A 19,990-nucleotide genomic window follows, 5' to 3' on the forward strand; every position below is an offset into this window, starting at 1 on the left:
TTAATTTCTTTCACACTGTTTTTAATACTGAATAGCTAGTTTAACAGTTCTTCAACAGATTTCTCCGAGTTCTCAAAATTTTCAATTTCTACAAGTGCCAAGTGGATCTATCATTGCCAATTCGTATTGATTTTTGGTAGTTTTCAATCTCTCGCGATAGATCTACGACAGTGAAAGCTGGACACAAGCTTCTCTACGCTTCTCTACGACATTGGACCTCCAGATAGCATAAGAAAGTTTGCTTCAAAAATAAAAATAAAACATCTTGTAGCATTTTCGGAGTCTTTTGGTTGTTTAAATTTCTAATCTTTTGCAGTATAGTTCACATCATCTTCGACTGACCTATTGTAAGCGTTGGCCCGTTTCAGTCCATCCACGACACCATTTCCAACGAATCACTACTCCTGATCGATCGATCACGTCGGAGTAGGCAAGTCGCTCGCTTAAAATACCGATTAATTAGAATCGCATTAGTCCGTCCGCAAACGTAGGGAGGCAGACCCCGCCATGAAGCAGATACATTTCGATCCGGTAAGGCCATATGTAATCTCGATTCCTTCCCTCCCTGACACTTTCGGACTCACTTCCTATATACGGGCATAGCGAGTGAAACTTGCAAAGCCCAAGATGGCAGCGCGCAGTGCGAGCGCGATACCGCGGATCGGATGAAGCAGATTCACTGTTCCATTATTCATGCCACGGGTACGCGAGTTAGTCAGCGAGCGATTTGAGACCCTCCGGACCGGGCCATAAGCGTTATCGCAGGAACATCGAACCATTATGGACGCAATCGAGCTCGTCTTCGGTCGACTGATGGTGCTGCTAAAGGTGCGCCAGTCTCCCTCTGGGTTTAGTGTTTTATGGCGCTGCTTTATGTGTCTCCTGATACCGATAGGAATGGGAGAGCTGTGGAATCCAAAAACCCCATTTCCAATGACGTAGCATCACCTTGAATTATCAGCTCGCGTGTAACACTCCAATCATGCTGCTTTAGTGACCAGCGAGCTGACGATCGAAGACGATCGGGCAGTGATCATCGAGCCGGAGGTTTGGCAATGAACTTGGAGGCAGCATAATGTTGGCAGCATTTACACTTCCTCCTTCAATCGATCGTCGATCGTCTACTGGCGCTTGTTACGAATAGCCTTGCGATAATTTGCCTTCCAAAACACACTGACGAGCAGTGATCGCCAGGCGTGAAAGGTCGTCCACGGAACGGAGGTCACGTGCAGCGGTCTGATGGACGGAATTCGCAGATCGTCATTCCCAGCATGAATGATTTCGGACGAACTCGACGCATAACGATGAAGGTTCATCGTGCTAAGACGCATTCCCAGCAGTTACAGCAGCAGCAACAGATTGTACTTCGAGGCAATATCAAAGCCATGGTGTGCTTTGATGGGGCTCGCCTCAGTGGTGCATTCGAGGTAACGTTACACCCCTCCAAACATGCTTCACGTTGCGTGCGTGAACGCCTCACCAACCGGTCAGTTCTCCCTCCTCCGCGATCAATCGCGAGCGGGTTCGATTGATGAAGGACTGCAACGATGATTGAGGTTTGGTGAATCGGTTTGGAGAGGCTCGAGGACCCCGGGGGCAACATTTTCGTCGGATCGCTTTGTCCGTTACTGTGGCAGCGTTTTGCTGAAAGGGGTGAGTTCACCGCCGAGCGTGCTGGGTGGGTGTGATCAGAAACTGGTTAAGTTTCGGACGTGACTTTTGTCGCATAATGCGACGAACGCAGTCGTTACTGTTGCTGCTGCTGCTGCTGTCACTGTTGGATGCAAACGAGCAGATAGCAGGAGTGGTTTGTCTGTTTGCCTCCATAACAGTAGAACTGATGCGCGAGAAAGGAAGCGTGTGTTGGTGGCCTTTTAGTGTATCGAAACTAACCACCAGACAGTGCGAGACTGCTGGTTGGTAACTCGTTCTTACTTATCGCTGGTGCAGCCATTACTCGTGCAATTATCATAATTTGCATAAAACAATAATTTATGTGGGCCAGAGTGCACTTGTAGTGAGTTCATTTATTACCATAGCAACTGAGGGCTACTACAGCAGCAATAACACATACCCATACACTGCTGCCTCCTTGAATATGTCGTTGTTAGTAGTGGTTCTAGTGGAAGTTGGTGGAGTTGGTCTCAGTATTTTTGAATTGAGAGCAGTCTTCTGATAGATGCTTAGTAGTTGGGCTTGTTTCAGAACAGGACGATTACTTACATAGTTAATTACTTATTTATCAGGTAAATGGTCTTGGCTGGCCACAAAAGATCTTTCGAGCGCTCGTGATCGAATGCAGTAGCAGTGGAAGACGTTAGTGGAACAATTCTACCGTCAATGTCTACAGCTTCATCTCTATTGGTGACATGTGTATGGTGGTCACGACAGGTGGTAACAACTTTTACAGTAAAGTGTTTTTGCAAACACATTCTACATAGCAAATTTATATTAATCTCAATTTAACAGTTCTTCTAAGAAAAGTTGCTATCGTAACCGTGCTGCTCAAGAAGACTTTACTGTCTATCTTGTCTTGTCTGCCATTCTCATGTCATAATCAGCTCGGTGAACTGGGAATATCTTCTCTTATGTACGAATATTATCTTTTATTATGTCGTTGTCTGCGTTAATTCTAGTCTCTAAGCTCTAAGCACTAATCCTCTAATAGTACTTTTGTAACCTGTTAATATTTTATGAGCCTTAATAGTTTTTCGAACAGACAGATAGATGTTTAGGCAATTATTGAATCCAAATAAGTCTCAACAGAGAAGACTGTTAATCTGTTTCATTAGAAAAAAAAATGTTCCATCAAAATATGATCTTTTGCATGTTTCTGGAATAGGATGTCCACCGTTAAAAAGATTGTCACCTTGTAAGAACGTTGACCTCTATGCAAGCTACTCTCGTGACAATCAGCAAAACAAGACGAGAAATGGAAAAAAATACGCGCATAACAGTTAGAGGAGAGTGAAGGATGACTGAACTCTGTTTCGGACGTTTCATAATAAACCTCGAAACTACGATAGCATCACGGTCATGCCGCCACTCGTGACAAACATGCTCAAAAACGTTTCTTGCAACACCGCCCGATAATCTGGGCACTGGACACGATGAATCAGGAGGCAGCACGTGTGAATTGCAAAAAAAACTGTCTCCAAGCTGAGGCGCATGCAGTTGAGGTTGGATTTTTCGGGGGGGCCGGAATTTTCTTCGGATTTACTTACGCAGATAAAGCACCGATATGCACGGTTTTGGGGAAGTCCCACTAAGGTTACTAATCCGTCTCGACAGACCTGGAGGGACTCAGCTGGATATCCGCAAATTTCCATAAATTGGTTGACAACACGCCCATCGCTTTAATGGACACCCACCGTTTACTATCTTCTGTTGACGTGACTTGGCGCATTACAGCAATGGAGGATTCTAAAAACAACCTCTCCCAAAGGCTGCTTGATGGGTCCCTTGGAAACGACTCTACGGTGAGGGCGCGTGCCAATAACGATTCGTTGTTTTCTTCGTTCAGCTGGTCGCTGGCTGGATGGATTAGCTTGCGATAGGATTGTGATGGCAGCGTGACACAGCACGACGAGTGCATTCGTGCTATCAGCCCGTGGGTGCACTCTGCAAAACGGTGATAATCTCCCGAGATTATCGGTGTACAGCAATCCGTCGGTGTCTTTTTTCCTCGAGCGAGCTGCCACTCGACGGGTCATGGCAATTGATTGAGCAGCAGTGCGGAACCGGCAACCGGCCTGCCGACCACCTGTTGCCAACTTAGCAACTGGGGCGTAGGAGTCGCGTAATCCTCGTGTCGCGGCCCCATTATCAGTACACAACAGACACACAAAAACACACAAGCGCGCGGCTTCTCGTCAAAACCACGCGTCACATTACGGGGAGGAACTAGACCACCCCCCGCAACGACGCGAAGCAGCAGCTCCGTGGTAGACTCTTTGTCGGGGGCCACTGAGCAGCACACGAGCGTCTTGTCGCTCGTCTTAAGATTCACATCAACTGATCAGGTTATCAGCTGCTCGTTCACGCCGGCCCCCGGAGGGAGAGTTGATGGAAATTTTTAATGGAATCTTTCCTTCTGCAGCGTGAGACAAGTGATCAGTACAGAGAGTTCGGGAGATCAATGGCATCAACGTCAGAGGAACAAACATCTTCTGGTACGATCTTGTGAGGGGCTACGATATAAACAGAATTCAAAACGCCGATGACGCGATCTTTGAGAAGCCATTCGGGGGTAGTTTATGGGGTAGCCGGCTCGGTTGGAAACCGGCTTTTGTGGTTGCGAAGATGGTCGACCGGCCGGATTAATATCCGGGTCTTTGTGTCCGTGTTTGTGCGGTAGGGCGAGGGCACGGCCAATCTGCACAACATGAAAGAACATTTCCAGAACCATCAGGTTGGGTTTGTTATTGTTTCAGCTCGTTGATTACAGTGTCTTTTGGTTCTGATTTGGGCTTTCGCAATGTTGGTCTATTAAGGGGTGGCTAGGGTTAAGTTGGATCCAAAAGAAGCTCATGTTTGACGATTTTTTGTGAAGAAACAATTAAACTTATTATTTTTTACCTAAATATCATATTAAACTATAGCTTTTGAAGAATTTTTGGTTGTATTTTGGGAAATATTTGTTGTAAAATTCATCCAAGGCTTCATATTTAGAAAGGCGTGTCTGTAAAATAGTAGTTTTTTCGGTGTCCATCGTAGCCATATGATGGGTCATCTGAAAAATATAAGACGATGTTCATTTGAAAGACTATAAGTTTATCCTGTTAGTCCCGTCGAGGTTTTGTTGAGTTTTAAATTTTTGGCAGTATTTTTAAGTTTAAAAAGTGATTACACTATGATTGTGCCGGATTGATCAATGATAAAACTGGGTTCGTCGCTTAAATCTTAAGGAGCAAGTCTTTTGATTCGCACCAAAAACGCTGCCCATCGTAGCTGCGCCATAGGTCATCAGAAAAATACAAATCGATATACTTTTGAAAGATTACAAGTTTATCCAGGTAGCCTTGTCGGGTTTTTGTTGAATTTCCTATTCTTCGATTTTTGGCAGATTTTTTATGTTGAAAAAGTAATGCTTTTTACGAATTTGTATAGAAAAACGAGTTTTATATAATTGTTTAAAAAAAAGTAGCAACAGTTTTTATGAAATCTTGACGGGGCTACCTAGCAAAGAGTGTAGAGATTATGTGTTAAAAATTTCAAATCAATCGGTTCAGTAGTTTTTACGGTACGATGGGCAACAACGCGCTTCAAAACATGAGGGGCGACTTTTCAAAAATCAATACCTTTGTCAGCTTTGTTTCCATTGATTCAAAAATGTTACAAAATACTCTTGAAAGAATCAGTACTCATGAAAAATGTAAAAATTAAACGAAAAGCAAATCCTTAGCCCACCTTAATGAGTTTACAGATCAGTCTGCTCGTGTCAATAGTAAATAGAAGCTGGTGGTTTAGACCGCTAACAAGGGCACTGCTTGGGTTTTTTTCTGAGCTGCTGCTGTTAATCGATTGAAAAACCACATAAGAAAGGATCAACAGTAACTGCACAGGCCAACGATTAGCGAATCATGCACAGCAAACACAAGGAACGAATTCGATCACCGAGTTTGCCGAAGCAACTCACAAGAACCTCGCCTGTTTTGGCGCGATGTCGCGCGATCTGCAGATCTCGATCTCGTTTATTGGCAGAAGCAATCGCAGCGTTTCTCACACATCCACCCTGGATGCTGTTGGACCATCATCGAGATCACTGTCACGCTGCGTGTGCGCTTGATAAGTGCTAAATCCGGTTCCCCCGGAGTAACCAGACACAGCGTCTCTCTCTTTCCCCTTTTCGGAAGCCATCAACTTAGTCTCTTGACATCATCGTATTTTTTATGGGTTTTCCCCAACCTTTCGTTTGTGCATCTCAAATTTCCAGCCACACTATTTTGGGGCCAGCTCTCGCGATAAGCTCGCGATGGAACTTTCTGGAGCTTTGCGCCCGCTGCGGTTGTTGTGAGAACTGAATTTCGAATATTTCGCTAACCGCGTGCCCGGAAATTCCCCGCTGAATGGACGCTTCTGGAAATGTTTTTTTGTGTTGTCTTTTATTATTCAATACTACTGTTGTATGAATTCATGGGTTTCGTTCTGCCGATTTGTATACCGATTGCTAAGTATGAGTATAGTTTACAATGTGGGAATGGGGGATTAGGAGTTGTATGGCTGTAATGTAGCGCAATTGGCGTTCTCATCTAATTATGATTCCCTTTCCCGCCGGATTAGGATTTTTTGGTTTTGTTTCTTTGTTGTAATCAACAGAATCAAGGAATCATTTGAGTAATTAGTTAGGTTAGTGTCGTTTTTGTAAGGATTCCGGGTTATCCGCTGCTCCGGAGGTTATAATCACTGTCACTTCCTTTCTCCCACTGTCCGGGAGGAACTCTTACAAAAGCGTTTCACATGAAGACGGTGTAGCTTCAACTCCAAATCATCACGCCATCGACTTTCATCATCTTTCAACCTCCCTAGACTGGGCTTCCGGAATAGTTCGGTTGGCCGCTTTTTGTATATAATAAGTATAAATACGAATAAGTGCGCGCTAAGTTGCGTTTTTCCCTGGTTTTCCTATGTAGTTTTACTTGACCGGCCACAAATGGGGGCGAGGGCCATCGACTATTCATCTAGAGGATTTGCTTAATCGCCGATAGTACAGACAAACTTCTCACCAAATCCTCTCCTTCACCGTTCTCATCACCGTTACCTCTCTTGTGTATACGAATAAATAGTTTTGTGAATCCAGTTCCGAACCCGTTTGGCGTTTTGTTTTAGGGAAGGCATTTCCGCACAAGCACAAGAAGCTCGCTCTTTGGTCCTTACAGTACAGTGTTGTTGTTGTTGTTGCATAAGCTTGCGGAGCACGCGGATCTGTGGGATTTCCGTGGGGCTGCTTAAAATAGCGTTAGGCTCGAGGGCTCAAGTGGGTCCGACCGGGAATCGATTTCCTGTATTGCGAACTGCCGGATCACTTGGTCTTCGCGTGGACCACAAAGTGGTGGAAGCACTTCAAGTTCCTTTCTCGTCTCGGCGGGATTTTCTCTCGTAATCGTAATCGGCTGCTAGCGTCTGAGTGCTATGAGTTCATTGAGGGAATGCCAGCGCAGAGTCTCAAGTTTATTAAATCAACCTAAAGTCTAGTTGAAGTGTGCTACTTCTTCGACTAAAGATCCACTACGAGAGTATCTGATCTAAGACTTGTAAGAAGGGGGACTCAAAACATCTAGGAATGTAGGAAAGTACGCTTTTCCCCCAAAAACCAAAGTGGGGAAACTAAATTCACAAAACTATTTTTCCGCGAATGAATCACTAATTTGCACGAAAGTGTGTAAGCGAGAGTCTAATCTCGTTGTAAGACAAAACATGAGTTTGGAAGGGTTTGCTACTAGTATTTTCTACAAACTAACGTAACTATTTGATTTGCTGATGCGGGTGTCCAGGTCGTCCCCAGAGGTTGTTCGATTCGAATTAAACGGAGATAGGCCTCCACGAACCAAAGGGTGCCTGTAATGGGTCCGCCTACGAGCACTCTCTCTATCCTAAGGATAATTAGTAATGACTAGAGATTCAGAGGGTGTGTTGGTTACCACCTTGTCTACAAACTAGTGGATGGATGGATGAAGATTTCTAAGAATTTAAGGTTGATTTCGTCGTTACCATGTTTTTGGCTAATTGATTTTTTGGTGAAACATTTCTACTAAGGGGACTACTAAGGAGTACTAAGGAACGTAAAATCGCACGCACGCAATCAATCTTTTCCGATGAATTTGAGTTTTGGACGCGGAGCTCGAATTAGCATGGACACGAACCGAAACGATGGGGTGTCAAGGGTTAACTGAAACGAATTCAAAATTACCGAGCCGTTTAACGTGAAAAGTAGATGCCATGCCCGGGGAAATTAGAATTATCCTTCTAGCTCCCGTTTCCTCCTTCGCCCAGCATTCAGTTGTCGGAATCGTTGAGCTGGTTCAGCTCGATGCTCTGATCCTCGAAGATTCGCTTAATCTCGGCCAGCGTATCCATGATCATCTCGTTTTTCTCGCGATCCACCGGCGGTTCGTGCCGTGGCGATTTCATGGCTTGACGATCACGTCTCAGAAGAGTAATCCGCTCGAGCATTGCCTTCTTCGAGAGTTCTGTAAATGTTTAGGGAAATTTAATTAAAACAAATCGGTTTCCAGGAACCCCCGGAAGTCGCTTACCTGGATCCTGATCCAGCGTCCGTTGAATACGCTCGAAAGCCGCACTGCAGGTGTAAATCTTGCGCTTCAGTGGTTCACTTTGTGGACAGTAACTATCATCAGTCACCGGAGAACCGATATCAACGGAACGGAACGAAATCAGGGGCGACTTGTGCATTCCACTGTTCAGCTCTAGATGAAGCTCCCCAGGAGCGGCCACCGGAACGGTCCCATCCCCTGCACCACCAGCACCACCGCCATGGATCGTGTGCCGGAAGTTGTTCATCTGCTTTCCGGTGACTTTGCCCGTTGCGGACGCCACCATCGCGTGCTGTGGGTTCATATGGTTCTCCTTATTACTGCGACCCTTATGACCGTTGGCTTTACTGTCCAGATTGCGTATCACATCGTCCGAGTCCGAATCCGATTCGATGTTCAAATGAGGGCTCTGGCTTCGGAAGCGTCTTCGCATGATGGTTGGTGACTTGGAGAGCAACCGCGGAGGTGGTGGTGGAGGTGATGCTACCGTAGGCGATCCACCGTTGGCACAATGTTTGAGGTCATTCGCGTGTTCCGATTGCCGCGCCGCACCAGAACTCTGCTGGTGATGCATAAAGTTCGAAATGTGCGTCTTGCGGGGTAACAGAACGCGCGTGTTTTTGGGACTGTTCGGAGCCGACAGCGAACACGGAGAGGTATCGTAACGGAGCACCTCGAGCCGTTTGTTCACGATCACACCCTCGACTGGATTCAGGCCATCGCTAATCGGATCGGCACACTTCTGGGAGCATGTTTTGGCCAGCTCACGTCTCAGGTCCGCCTCACAGTTGCGCAACATTTCAACGCGCTTGTTGGCCGGTGGATTACAAACACGCCGTGGGCTCGCCGTGATCGTAGTCTGTGGAGTGGCTTCCTTGGCCGGCACTGCCGGTGGTACTACAGGGACCAGTGGTTCTCGTGGAGGCAGTGGTGGAGGTTTACCGGTAGCGATGGACACCGCCTGTTCCTTGAGACAGATCGAGCTATTGCTCTTCATGGAGAAGAGAATCGATTCGGCTTCGTGGATCAGCTGCTTGTACTTGACGTCCGCCTCGAGGTCCGCCCTAAGGAGAGCCTTTTCACTCTCCGAGATGGCCAGTATGCGGCCGTGCAGTGTGTTCACCTCGGTGAAGGTGAGCGAGTTACAGCGATTGGTAAGGGGAGAGCTACGGGCTACCGGTGTTCGACATTCCGCTTCCTGCCGTTGATTGCGTCGCAGCGACATCGGCGTCCCGCCCAAGCTGCGGCATCCGCGGCTCACTAGCCCACACGATGAGCCATTGACAGCCATCTCCGTGGTGACGCTTTCCGATTGCTTCTTTCTCGTCCGCACGAGCTTTTTGCGTCGCTTTGAGCCGGCACCGGACTCATTGCTTCGTTTGTTGCGGAGTGATCGTTGCTTCGAGACACCGGACGATGGTTTATTGCCATCCGGTGTGAAGCTATGGATCGAACAGCTAGCCGTATGCCGGAATGTTTCCTTATCCTCCAGCACCGAGCCCGTATCGATAAAGTCCAGATCGAGCAGATCATCCGTATCGCACTCATCGCCCGCATCCTGACCCGTGTCGATGTCCGTCGGAACGTCCGTTGGATCCGAGTCGCTACAACTGAACGGAGGAGACGAAGTTTTCGTTATACACTTGCCTTAACACGGGCCCCCATCCTCCCTGACTTACCTCAGTATATCAGTCTCCTTCTCGTAGTGGTAACTTTCGTCAAACTTGCCCATCATTTCGTTCAGCGTCGCATCCTCGTCACTTTCCTGGTTCGAACCGAACGTCACCGAGATGGTCTTGCTGTCTAGCCGCGGTCCAATGTCACCGATCTTCTTCAGACTTCTCGGTGTCAGTATCCGCTTGTTGACTATCTTCTCCGTTGAAGAACTGGAATCGGTGTCGGAATTGGCGTTCGGTTTTCTGGTGACGAAAGATGAAAAGCGGGTTAGTGAGTTGGTGCTGAGGTGCTACGCGGTTGTTGCTTACTTGTTATCATGCTTATTGTCATCCGTTCCGCTGCTTGATTTGATGCCGGACGAGGTCGAACCGGAGTCCTGCTCCGTGCGCTTGATGCCATTGCTGGCTAGTGCTCCATCGGCTGTCGTCAGCCACGGGTTCGTCCTGATGCGACACCGTTGACGAGGTGATGGAGCTGTGGGGATGAATGGATTTAATTTAACAAAAATGCATTTTTTATCTCTTCATCTTGTTTGAGCCGGCAAAATGTGCAGTTCACTTTAGCATTTCCGTCTTCTCAGCACTTTTTAAAGTGAGCTTATAAGACGAGGGACTATTGGTGCTGCATTTCGCATTTAAAAAGATAAACTTTTGATTTATGTTTTCATTCCATTACAGGGAGCAAAAGGCTAGTATCTATTTCACGTAATTTATCCTTTTGGAGGATAGCCGTATTATTAAAAGCAACTGCGATACCCCCTGTGGTAAAATCTTCTAGGGACGTTCAATAGGATACAAGAATGAATTGAATTAAAATAGCGATTGCAAGATCGCATAAATTGAGTAAACAGATGAATGATAAATAAATCTGTATGAAACTATATTACTCTTCGAGTGAGAAAGAGAACAAGAGTAATTTCTGTATAAATTCAATTATAATTATTAAAAAAATGATTAATAATTAATTTTTGTTATTACGGCATGCCAAATCAGTATTTGACTATGCCTGCATATTATAAAACATAGAAAAAAGCAATATATAATGTTAGTCAAAAACAAATTGCGACATCTGCCATTGATTAAAAGCTAGTACTGCTTTGAATAGGACATGGCATTAACGAGGTGAATCTCCAATAATCTGATTCTTGAATAACGGGATTGGTTCAACCGGCTTTGTTTAGCTTCTTTTATTTCGCTCACTAGTGAACGAAGAGCACAAAGATACGTAACAAAATTCTTAACATATGAATTTGAAGTAGTATTAGTAGTGTTGTTGAATCGAAATAAGAAAGAACAACTTATGATGATAGCAGCAACATAAACACTTTTTGGCCTACGTCAAAATATAAAGAAAAGGCAATTAAAAACATCCTCCAAAAGCATTGCATAGAATGCTGCATCATTAAAACCGACCAAAAATTATAACCAAAGTGTCATCACAAATCATACCACCGCTCAAGATACTTTTTCATTTCCAAAAAGGCTGAAACACTGTCCCGTTATGAAGCACCACCACGGTGCCCCAAAAACTCCAAATTCATAAGAACCATTTCTTATTGGTTGCTTCATGCTGGTGATGCTGCTGGCATCCTGCGACTGAATGTATAATTGTGGCGTTGAAAACTGTGCCGCTGCATAATGCAAATTGGACCGTGGCACTTCTTCTTCTACTACTCCCTTCTCTTTATCTGCACGCTCGTTCGCTCGAGTGCAAAAAGCGCATTTTCGATTCGATTATTCATTTGAAAGTAACCGAAAGAACCGTCGTCCATTCGCGAGAAAGCGAGCGAAAGAACTTTTCCCAACAAGTAAGTGGTGACCAGCTGCAGTCGAGGGCTTGGCTGCAGCAGCAGAAGGGAAGCATCTGTCACGCGGTTCCGCGCTCGGTGGCAACGTGTTCAAAACCGTTTTCACTCGCGCATTCAACAACTTTCTTTCTTAAGTCCCCCCGGGAGTGCGCGTTCGTTCCCGGACGCGGTTCGCTTCCATTTGCAGGCGGATGCCAGTGTCCTAGTTAAGGGTTTGTGGGGTGGTTCTGGGTGGAGGAGAGTGCCCCAGAAGACATTGACTTACACTCGATGCTCCGGTAGTGCTGCATCCCGAGGTTCTTCTGCATAATGGGGCTCATTGCAACGGCATTCGGTGTTGGAGTGGAGCTGGTGGAGCATGGTGCTGGCTGCGATGCTGTCGACGTCGCTACTGATGCCTGTGGCTGAGTGGTTCCTGTTGATGACTGCTGCTGCTGCTGCTGCGGCGGCGATGGCTGTTGTGTTTGAGATAAAGCACACGGCCCTAGGCTGGGCCCGGTGGTTGGTTTGAGGGTCGACGATAAGTTCACCGACACCGGGGCCGTCGTGCTGGTACGTCGCGGAGAATCCTGCGAATGGGAAACAAACGGACGCAAAGCGGGTTAGTGTGCATGTTGGCTGTGAATTGAGCAGCTGTCTCAGCGGGAGTTCCTCGCGCGATAGGAGATGGAATGGAAATGAAATGGAACAGAATAAGCGGGACCGGGAGTACGATGGGGAAAGGTTGCTGTCTGTGCAACGTGTCTATTGCAACGACCCCTTCTATACCCAGCACGTTGCATCCAGACGTCCAACGAACCTTCATAAACCGTCGGTCGGAGAAAAATGGCGGAAAATTTAATTCTCAACACCCGAAGGGACATTTTGAAAAGGAGCGATGAAGGATGGTCAGACGCTGAAATAAACTTTTAAAGCTTTGCACCAAGCGATGCGAACGGAATACCGATCGACCCGACGGAACACTTACCTTCTCCTGTTCGACACAGAACTCCACGTGTTTCTCCTCGATCCGATTAAGTGCACATTTGAATTTGGTGCCACCGTCCGTGCATCCGGTGGCGGCACCAGACACAGCAGCAGCAGCAGCTGCCGCGACACCTGGACCACGTCCTGGCAGTGTGGTCCCTTTGGCGAAGTAGTGAGTCCCCGTCCGGATGTTGATGTAATACTCGGGCGTGTACGAGCAGCCACCTGTTTTGGAGCAGATAACAAACGAAAGGACACGACGGTGAGTGAGTGAGTGAAGGAGTGTACACTGGATGGGAAGGATAACGCATATTCAATTTGGTGAGGTCGCGCCTTTCTCCTCGCGCCTCGTGACAAATCGTACCGGATACTGGGCGGACTCTCTTCTTCTTTGTTCTCGCTCCTTCGCGCCGTTCCTCTCCTTTATGGCACAATAAAATGCTAAACCATCCTTCAATCCGAATTGACGCTTCCGACTGTTGGCGAATTCGGCGAAAGCAATAAACTGTCTCTCGCTCACCATCCAGGAGTGTCAGTTCCGTGGCGGTGGCGGGTGATACAGGATCACTGGACATGAATCTAGCACCGGGAAAATCGTGAAGAGCTTTCGCGATTGCTCGCTTCCACGAAAGGTGGTCCCATTCCGGTGGTTATATGTTAGAATAAAGGCAGCAGCAGCAGCAGGAGCCAAGAAAGCAATAAAAATTGAACAACAACAGACAGGAAGCTGGCCGGAACGGGACAAATGGGGACCATTCGAGGGGCCTTGAAGTGCCATTTCGGGACGGGCAGGGATGGAAGTCTAGGCGAAGAAATACCGAAAATTGGAAAGTGTGGACCAAGAGCGTGGAGTAGATGTGCGTCTTGGTCGACTGTTGGCCGATCACCGGGCGCGATATCGATTGTTTGGGGGGATGGGGCAGGAATCGTAATCGCTTTATAAACGGTCCTGTCAGCAGCTTGATTCATGTCCAATTCTGTTTACCGCGCTGGCGGCACTGGCGCTTGGTTGGCAGAGCATTATGTTTCTCATTCTTTGGACCGGGCATTCGTTTTCGCAACTTCGTATGCAGAGAAAGTCGAGATGGTTGTTTGATGAGTTCCGTTGGTTTCCGAGGAACTGTGGTTGAATTAGAATTTTGACGAGTTGACTGTGAACAAGACTAGGGGGCGATCCCGTTTGGGGGTGGGTTTGTGTGTAGCTGATTTGTTGTCGACCAATATGTTTGCGGTGAAATGGGTGAGGAAGTGCAATGAATAAAGGGGGATAGTCATTTGATAGAGTTAAAATTGAAAGCTCTCTCGATAGTCATTCGTCTTTTGTTATTTGTAGGCAATGTGTTTCGTGTCCCTTTCGAGGATAACTGATATTAAAACTCTCAATTAATCCTCTAGCTATAATTGCTCAATTCCATAAGCTTTTTTTACTCCTTAACTAAGGGTTTTAAAAGGATTCAAAGAATTGGAAAACGACAGCGCTGAACCACGAGAAGGGAAAGATGCTTTTACACGAAAATTACACAAAGAAGAATAAAAACATATCTATTAATATGCTATTTTTATTTTTTTACTTAGCTGTTGGATCTGGAAATACATCCTGTTGAATCAGGAAAATATCCTGGTAATACATTAGGCCAGTCATCAAATAAGAATATTATTTGTTCCATAACACAAAGCATTCAAGGATTAATAAAGTATTTGGCATTTGATAATCTAATGTATTTGATTCAATAATTAAAGCGTTGTTTTAAATAATCTTTAGAACACGCAATTGATATGTTAAAAGCTCTAATTGGTGCACCCGTTAAAAATGCTGCTGCTTCTGATGATAAAAATAATGATTTGGCCCTCAAATAGGCATACCGGCGTTCTATAAAATCAAAATGATTTATATTTTGCTTGAAAACGTTAGTATTGACTAATCTTTTCATGTACTTTCTCAAAAAGCCAAAACAAATATAAATAGAAACCTATAGATAACTCCAAAGAAGTATCATTAGAAGGATATGAATCATGCGAAGCATAAATAATAAGAATCATGATCAAAAGACTATTTTACTGGCTAAAATTTTTCGAAATTAAAGCTCCTCATGTGCTCCTTTAACCCCTGTAGTTGGTCACATCGACGATTGATCTAAATCAGGATTATGGTGCTCAGATCTCGATGTCTTCATTTACAATCTGATTGTACCAAGAATGATTCATCTGCCATTTAAAGCATCGAATACATTGGCAACATCGAAACCGGAGCAAGATGAAAGCATTCTATTCCATCCATTCCGGGCTGCCTTGGACGTGGAAGTCAGTTCGCTGAACCCTGGGAACCAATAGGCCGGGCTAGAATTGGCTGAAAACCGTTTAATACTTGAGCTGACCCCGATCCGAACGGTTCGACGACATGCAAAGCAATCAATATTGCGATTGGCTGCATTGGCCATTTCCGTTCTGAGCTTCCAGCGCCACCGGCCTCCGGGGTCGCCACCGAACGATGCGATTACAACTGTAACGTTGATGTAAAGCCATCGCTGCAAAATGCTCTCACAAGCTGGCCCCTCAGGCATCAGGCATTTGCCTTTCGCCATCGCTATGGCCCAAGGATATCACATAATCCTGATTTAGGTCGATCGATGCGATCCAAACACAAAGTTTCAAGGAACCAACAGCAGCAGCAGCAGCAGTAGCAGCAGCAGCAAGGGGTCGGCTTTCATCTCTTGCCTCATGTTCTGAAAATATGTTGAAACTGCACTTCCCGCTGCCCAACCGACCCCGTTCAGGCTCCATTCAGCGCGCACATAAAGCGGAACCGGAGACACTCTGAATGGCAAAAGGTTTGCGGGCGGCCAAGGATAGGTCATTTGCATAACATGGTGCCAGAGTGCCATGCGGTGCGCGGTTGACCCATATCATCGGGTCACTTCTCGCTCTCTCTCTTGCTCTCTCTCTCTCTCTCTCTCTCTCCATTTTCACAGACCATCAGTTCGGTTCCGTTTGGGTTTCACTTCATTCGGTGGTTACCGTTCTGCAGGCTCCGAAGCCTAAATCCGTAACACGACACGTCAACACCGGTAAGGCCGGCCATCCGGTCGGTAGCGTCAGGTTGCGTCGGTTGGCCACAAGAGTATCCCGAGACACGTATAGGCTGGGGCTCCACGTTTTCAGCACACCAACAACCCTTCAAACGTGGTGCACGGAGGGCCCATACCCCAAACCAGTTTATTAGCATACAAATGTTGATAAGTTGGCTGTGATTCTTCTTTATGTCCTGCGGACTCCTGCGGACCCCACGGCCCCCCTGGCACCGTCCTCGTGGAAGGCTTTTTCGGTGGAAATTTCGTTCCCGAAGAAGAAAAGTTTGGCACTGGCCGGGAGGCCCCAATCGTCTGGATCGTCCTTAACGTTCCGACAAGTTATTATTATTTTTATGATATTTGAAAATGTTCACCACCTCTCACAACTTTGGCCTTTCACCTGGATTGGTGGCAGGGAACCGGAATCGGATATGGAGCCCATTCCAGTTTCCAGCAAATATTCGAGTGGTGTGTTGTGGTGGTTAAAACAGCTTTCCCAAATAAACCCCCACTCCGAAAACCCCATCCAGCACTCGCAGTGGAGGGTTTTCGTGGTAATATGAAGCCGTTCACCGATACAATGCCGCACAATGCCGCTGTGCTAATGCCAACCGGAACGATAGCCATTTTGAGGCTGGAAATTGAAAATTGGCCCTCGATCGAACCGTTCTTCTGGTTCTCCTGGCAGTGGCTGGTGGCTGGATCTATGTAACGCGTTCGAAGTAGCTGAAACGGGGCATCGTTTGGATAAATGGAGACAACACAAGTTTGCGGATTGCCCCGAACGAAAAACACTCACAGACACAATGTGGAGAGACAACAGATGCAGATTGCATTACTATTTTAGCAGCAGCAGCAATGAGAGTGTTACATTTCCAACGGAAATGGAACGCTCCTCAGGGGGAAGGCATTTAAGGGGTGGTAGTGTCAGGGAAGGGGTTTGAAGCTTTATGGTCGCAACTTTTCCTCTACACCGTTGGAAGGGAGGACATTCGGTAATGTAAAGCTTTGTTACAGCCAATGAACACGGTTTATCGATCGGCTAGAGAGCACAAATGGTACTTCGAAAGATACACCTTACAACGATTTGAGGATTTTAATTTATTTTTCTCTCTTTCTGAGTTTCATGCTCCAGAAAAAGTCCCAGGCGAGGCCTGGATTGCAAATGGCTGGAAAATCGATCCAGAATGAATCGGCAAAAAACTCAAAGGAAGAAAAAGTAACATTTATGAATGATAATCGAATTGTGCCGGATCATTGTACGCGCTCTGGTCACAGATTCTGGTTTGGTGACATGGATAGCAAACAACAATCAGCATCATCCGGGGTCTCAGAAAACACGAGGTGCCCTGTAGGAGCCACGATTCACGATTTTCCGGCATTAAACTCTTCGCAGTCATTGGGTGTTGACATTGTTGGCCCCATTTTGACAGTACCATTTGCGATTAGCGAGCGAGTCTTCTCGGGGTGAGGGGGCAGCAACAGCATGACTTGACTCCCTGCTGCTGGCCAATGCGATGTTTGCCTGGAGAATTCAATTAATCGTGTAATTTCTTGTGCTGCTGGCAAAGGACGGATCCACAAATGGATCATTATCTCGATCGATTGTGAGGTGGAGAGGCACCAAGTCTGCCAAGGATTGCTCGAGCAGAAAAGTGCCAAAATCATCGTCCATCGCTCGGGGCTGGAGAAATGCCAGTGGGATCCAGCATTACGGTCTAACGAAAGTTGCAACTTCATGAGCTCAACTGTTGATGATCCATAATGTTGTTTGGAGGGGGAGGGGGGGGGGGGGGGCAGCGCTCCCTTGATTGCTGCAGACCGTGTGCCGTAAGCATCTTGCTCCCTCCGAACGATCTCTGTTTCTTCAATCTGCAGACCAGGCAGAGATTCCCCGAAACAAGTTCCTCCTGGTTTCTGGAATCAAGTGATAGAAACCAACGGGAAAACGGATGTTCATTTGACTCCAAATTATCGTACCTTTTCAGCATCAAACTTGGCCTATCACCATCTTGAACGAGATGCCCGAAAGACGAACCAGCACCGGTAGTGAAGTAAATAACATTAGCATAGTGAGCATACCCAGCCGGTACAGCACAGAGGGTGTTGCAAATCAACCAAAAAGCGCCAGAAGGCTTGCTGGAGGAGGTTGATGCTCGAGATAAGTACGAGATGAGTGATGGCGTGGCATGCGCCCCTCGAGGGGTACATAGTGAACGATGCTGGTCTTTGGGGGATCTGTTCCTCTTCCTCCATCATAGCTGGCAATGCCTAGCAATTGTTCTGGCTTCTCCACCATACGGACACAATGGAATGGATCGAAGGGCCAACGCGCACAAATAGTCCTCTGGTGGAAACAGAACAGAAAAAAAGGGGGGATAATAATCCAACAAATTACGCACAAATTACCATATGCAAATCCGGAACCCTGGCCGCTCGCCGGTCCGATGTCAGTGTGGCCAGTGTGGATTTGGTGTTGTACCATGCCAGGCATGCTTTCCTCTTACTTGCTGGTACATTGGAGGGTTTTTTTTCATAAATTTTACATGATTTTTACGTGCCTTTCGAGCGGGACTTTCGGAGGTAGAAGGAGGTTGGATGATTGTGAAATGATGGAGAATGGCTTTGCCCCTCGTCCAGGCCAACGGGCCTTCTGCTCGGTGCTCAAAAGATAAATTTAGCACCCGTGGAGCGTGAAGTAGGAACTATTCACAGCCGGGTGGCCCTTCTCGAGAAGGAAATGATGCTGTGGGTGAATGGGCGTAATGCTTATGACTGGAAGTTGCAATTTGCGTCACTAGCTTTTCAACTGTTCGCCGCTCAAACGGTTGCGATGGTTTTATCCGGATTTGGAGTAGTTTGTAAGGATGGTGTTTGGATGAGCAGTGTTGTAAATGAATGCCAAACGATTCAATGGCCTTTTTCTGGTGTGTGTTTTGTGCATTTTCGTGCTGCATGAATGGCGAGTGGTTTGAAAGGATAAACTGAAATGTTGACCAATGTTCTCATGGATGCACTGCCTTTTTCGTGATGGACTTATTTGAATTTGAATGTCGAATTATCTGATTCGTTAGCAGTACTATAGTTGATGGAATGTTTCATACAACTTCATCGTAAATCATTTTGCAACGAGCGAACTTATTGCCAACTCAAGTGGAAGGCTAAATGTAGAACTTGTGAATGTTGCTGCTATTTGTGTCAACATCTTAAACTGTTTGACTAATAACACGAAAAACAGTCGTTCAAATTAGGGGATCGGGAAGCTTGAATTCGGAAACATTCTGATGAAATGTGTTTAAACTGAAGGAGCAAGATGAATTTAGTATATAGCTAGAGAAAGGTTTTCCACGCATAAAGTTAATCGTTACGTTAGTTGAAGAATAAAAGAATTGTGACCGACAGTTTTAAAATAGAAACGAGCATAACAATCGGAAATGTCTCCTTTTAGCACATTTTTTTGTTTCTTTTAAAGAAAGTTGATAAAACATTAATTAAAAATGGGGAAATCATGGAATCGTATCAGGAGTTTTAGAAGAGCATGATAAACATGACAAGAAAAATAAGAAATATTAATGCTCCATAGCTGATTATCATTTTCATGCTAGAGCAGGTGACTCAAACTCATATTGCATGCGAACCGCAGCAAAAAGTAGCAGCCAGTCCGCGGGCCATTTCATCACATAATTTGGAGGTGCATGGCTTTATTAAGATTTCTTCTTCCCACCAGATAAAGGCAAGGAGTACGGAATGTTGTAGCTCCGTTGCCGAAACCCTATGATGGAGGCGCCTTTCAAAATGGAGGCGCCAGGTAATCGGTACTTTTAGGGGCTTTTAATCGTAATTTTAACGGTTAAATAACCCAGAGATCTCAATCTCCATCAGGTGGTGACTATTGAAAAAATGTTTCATTAATCAATTATTCAAACGCTATTGTCATTGGAGATATTTACCTAATTTTCAATTCAAACATAAGCATAGAATGAAATTACATAAAACATACAGTTAAGGATCAATCTTAACACACATATACACCGTGGACGTGACCGTGAGTTTTAGAACCCTCTACTAGAGCATAAACAAAGAATATTACATTAAAAGTGTGCCAAAAATTTATGTGCCCCCCCCCCTTCTGTGCCATTCATCATACAAACGGTACAACATGTTTCGCGACCATTTCATTCGAGCCAACACCAAAACAC

General features: G+C 45.9%; 1 protein-coding gene across 2 annotated transcripts in view; it reads right to left on the minus strand.

Annotated features, from left to right (window-relative positions):
- Positions 1 to 6,140: 6,140 nt before the first annotated feature.
- LOC126574067 (uncharacterized) overlaps positions 6,141 to 19,990 on the minus strand; it is a 25,965-nt gene continuing 12,115 nt past the window's right edge. For both annotated transcript variants that reach the window (XM_050234009.1, XM_050234008.1), the window contains exons 4-9: positions 12,725 to 12,948; positions 12,023 to 12,326; positions 10,259 to 10,424; positions 9,953 to 10,192; positions 8,256 to 9,883; positions 6,141 to 8,189 (exon numbers count right to left, since the gene is read on the minus strand). In XM_050234009.1, the coding sequence (XP_050089966.1) occupies positions 7,996 to 8,189; positions 8,256 to 9,883; positions 9,953 to 10,192; positions 10,259 to 10,424; positions 12,023 to 12,326; positions 12,725 to 12,948 (2,756 nt within the window). In that variant the 3' untranslated portion in view covers positions 6,141 to 7,995. The remainder of the gene's footprint in view (positions 8,190 to 8,255; positions 9,884 to 9,952; positions 10,193 to 10,258; positions 10,425 to 12,022; positions 12,327 to 12,724; positions 12,949 to 19,990) is intronic.

The sequence above is a fragment of the Anopheles aquasalis genome, chromosome 3 (assembly GCF_943734665.1).
Source record: "Anopheles aquasalis chromosome 3, idAnoAquaMG_Q_19, whole genome shotgun sequence".
NCBI classification, from domain to species: domain Eukaryota; kingdom Metazoa; phylum Arthropoda; class Insecta; order Diptera; family Culicidae; genus Anopheles; species Anopheles aquasalis.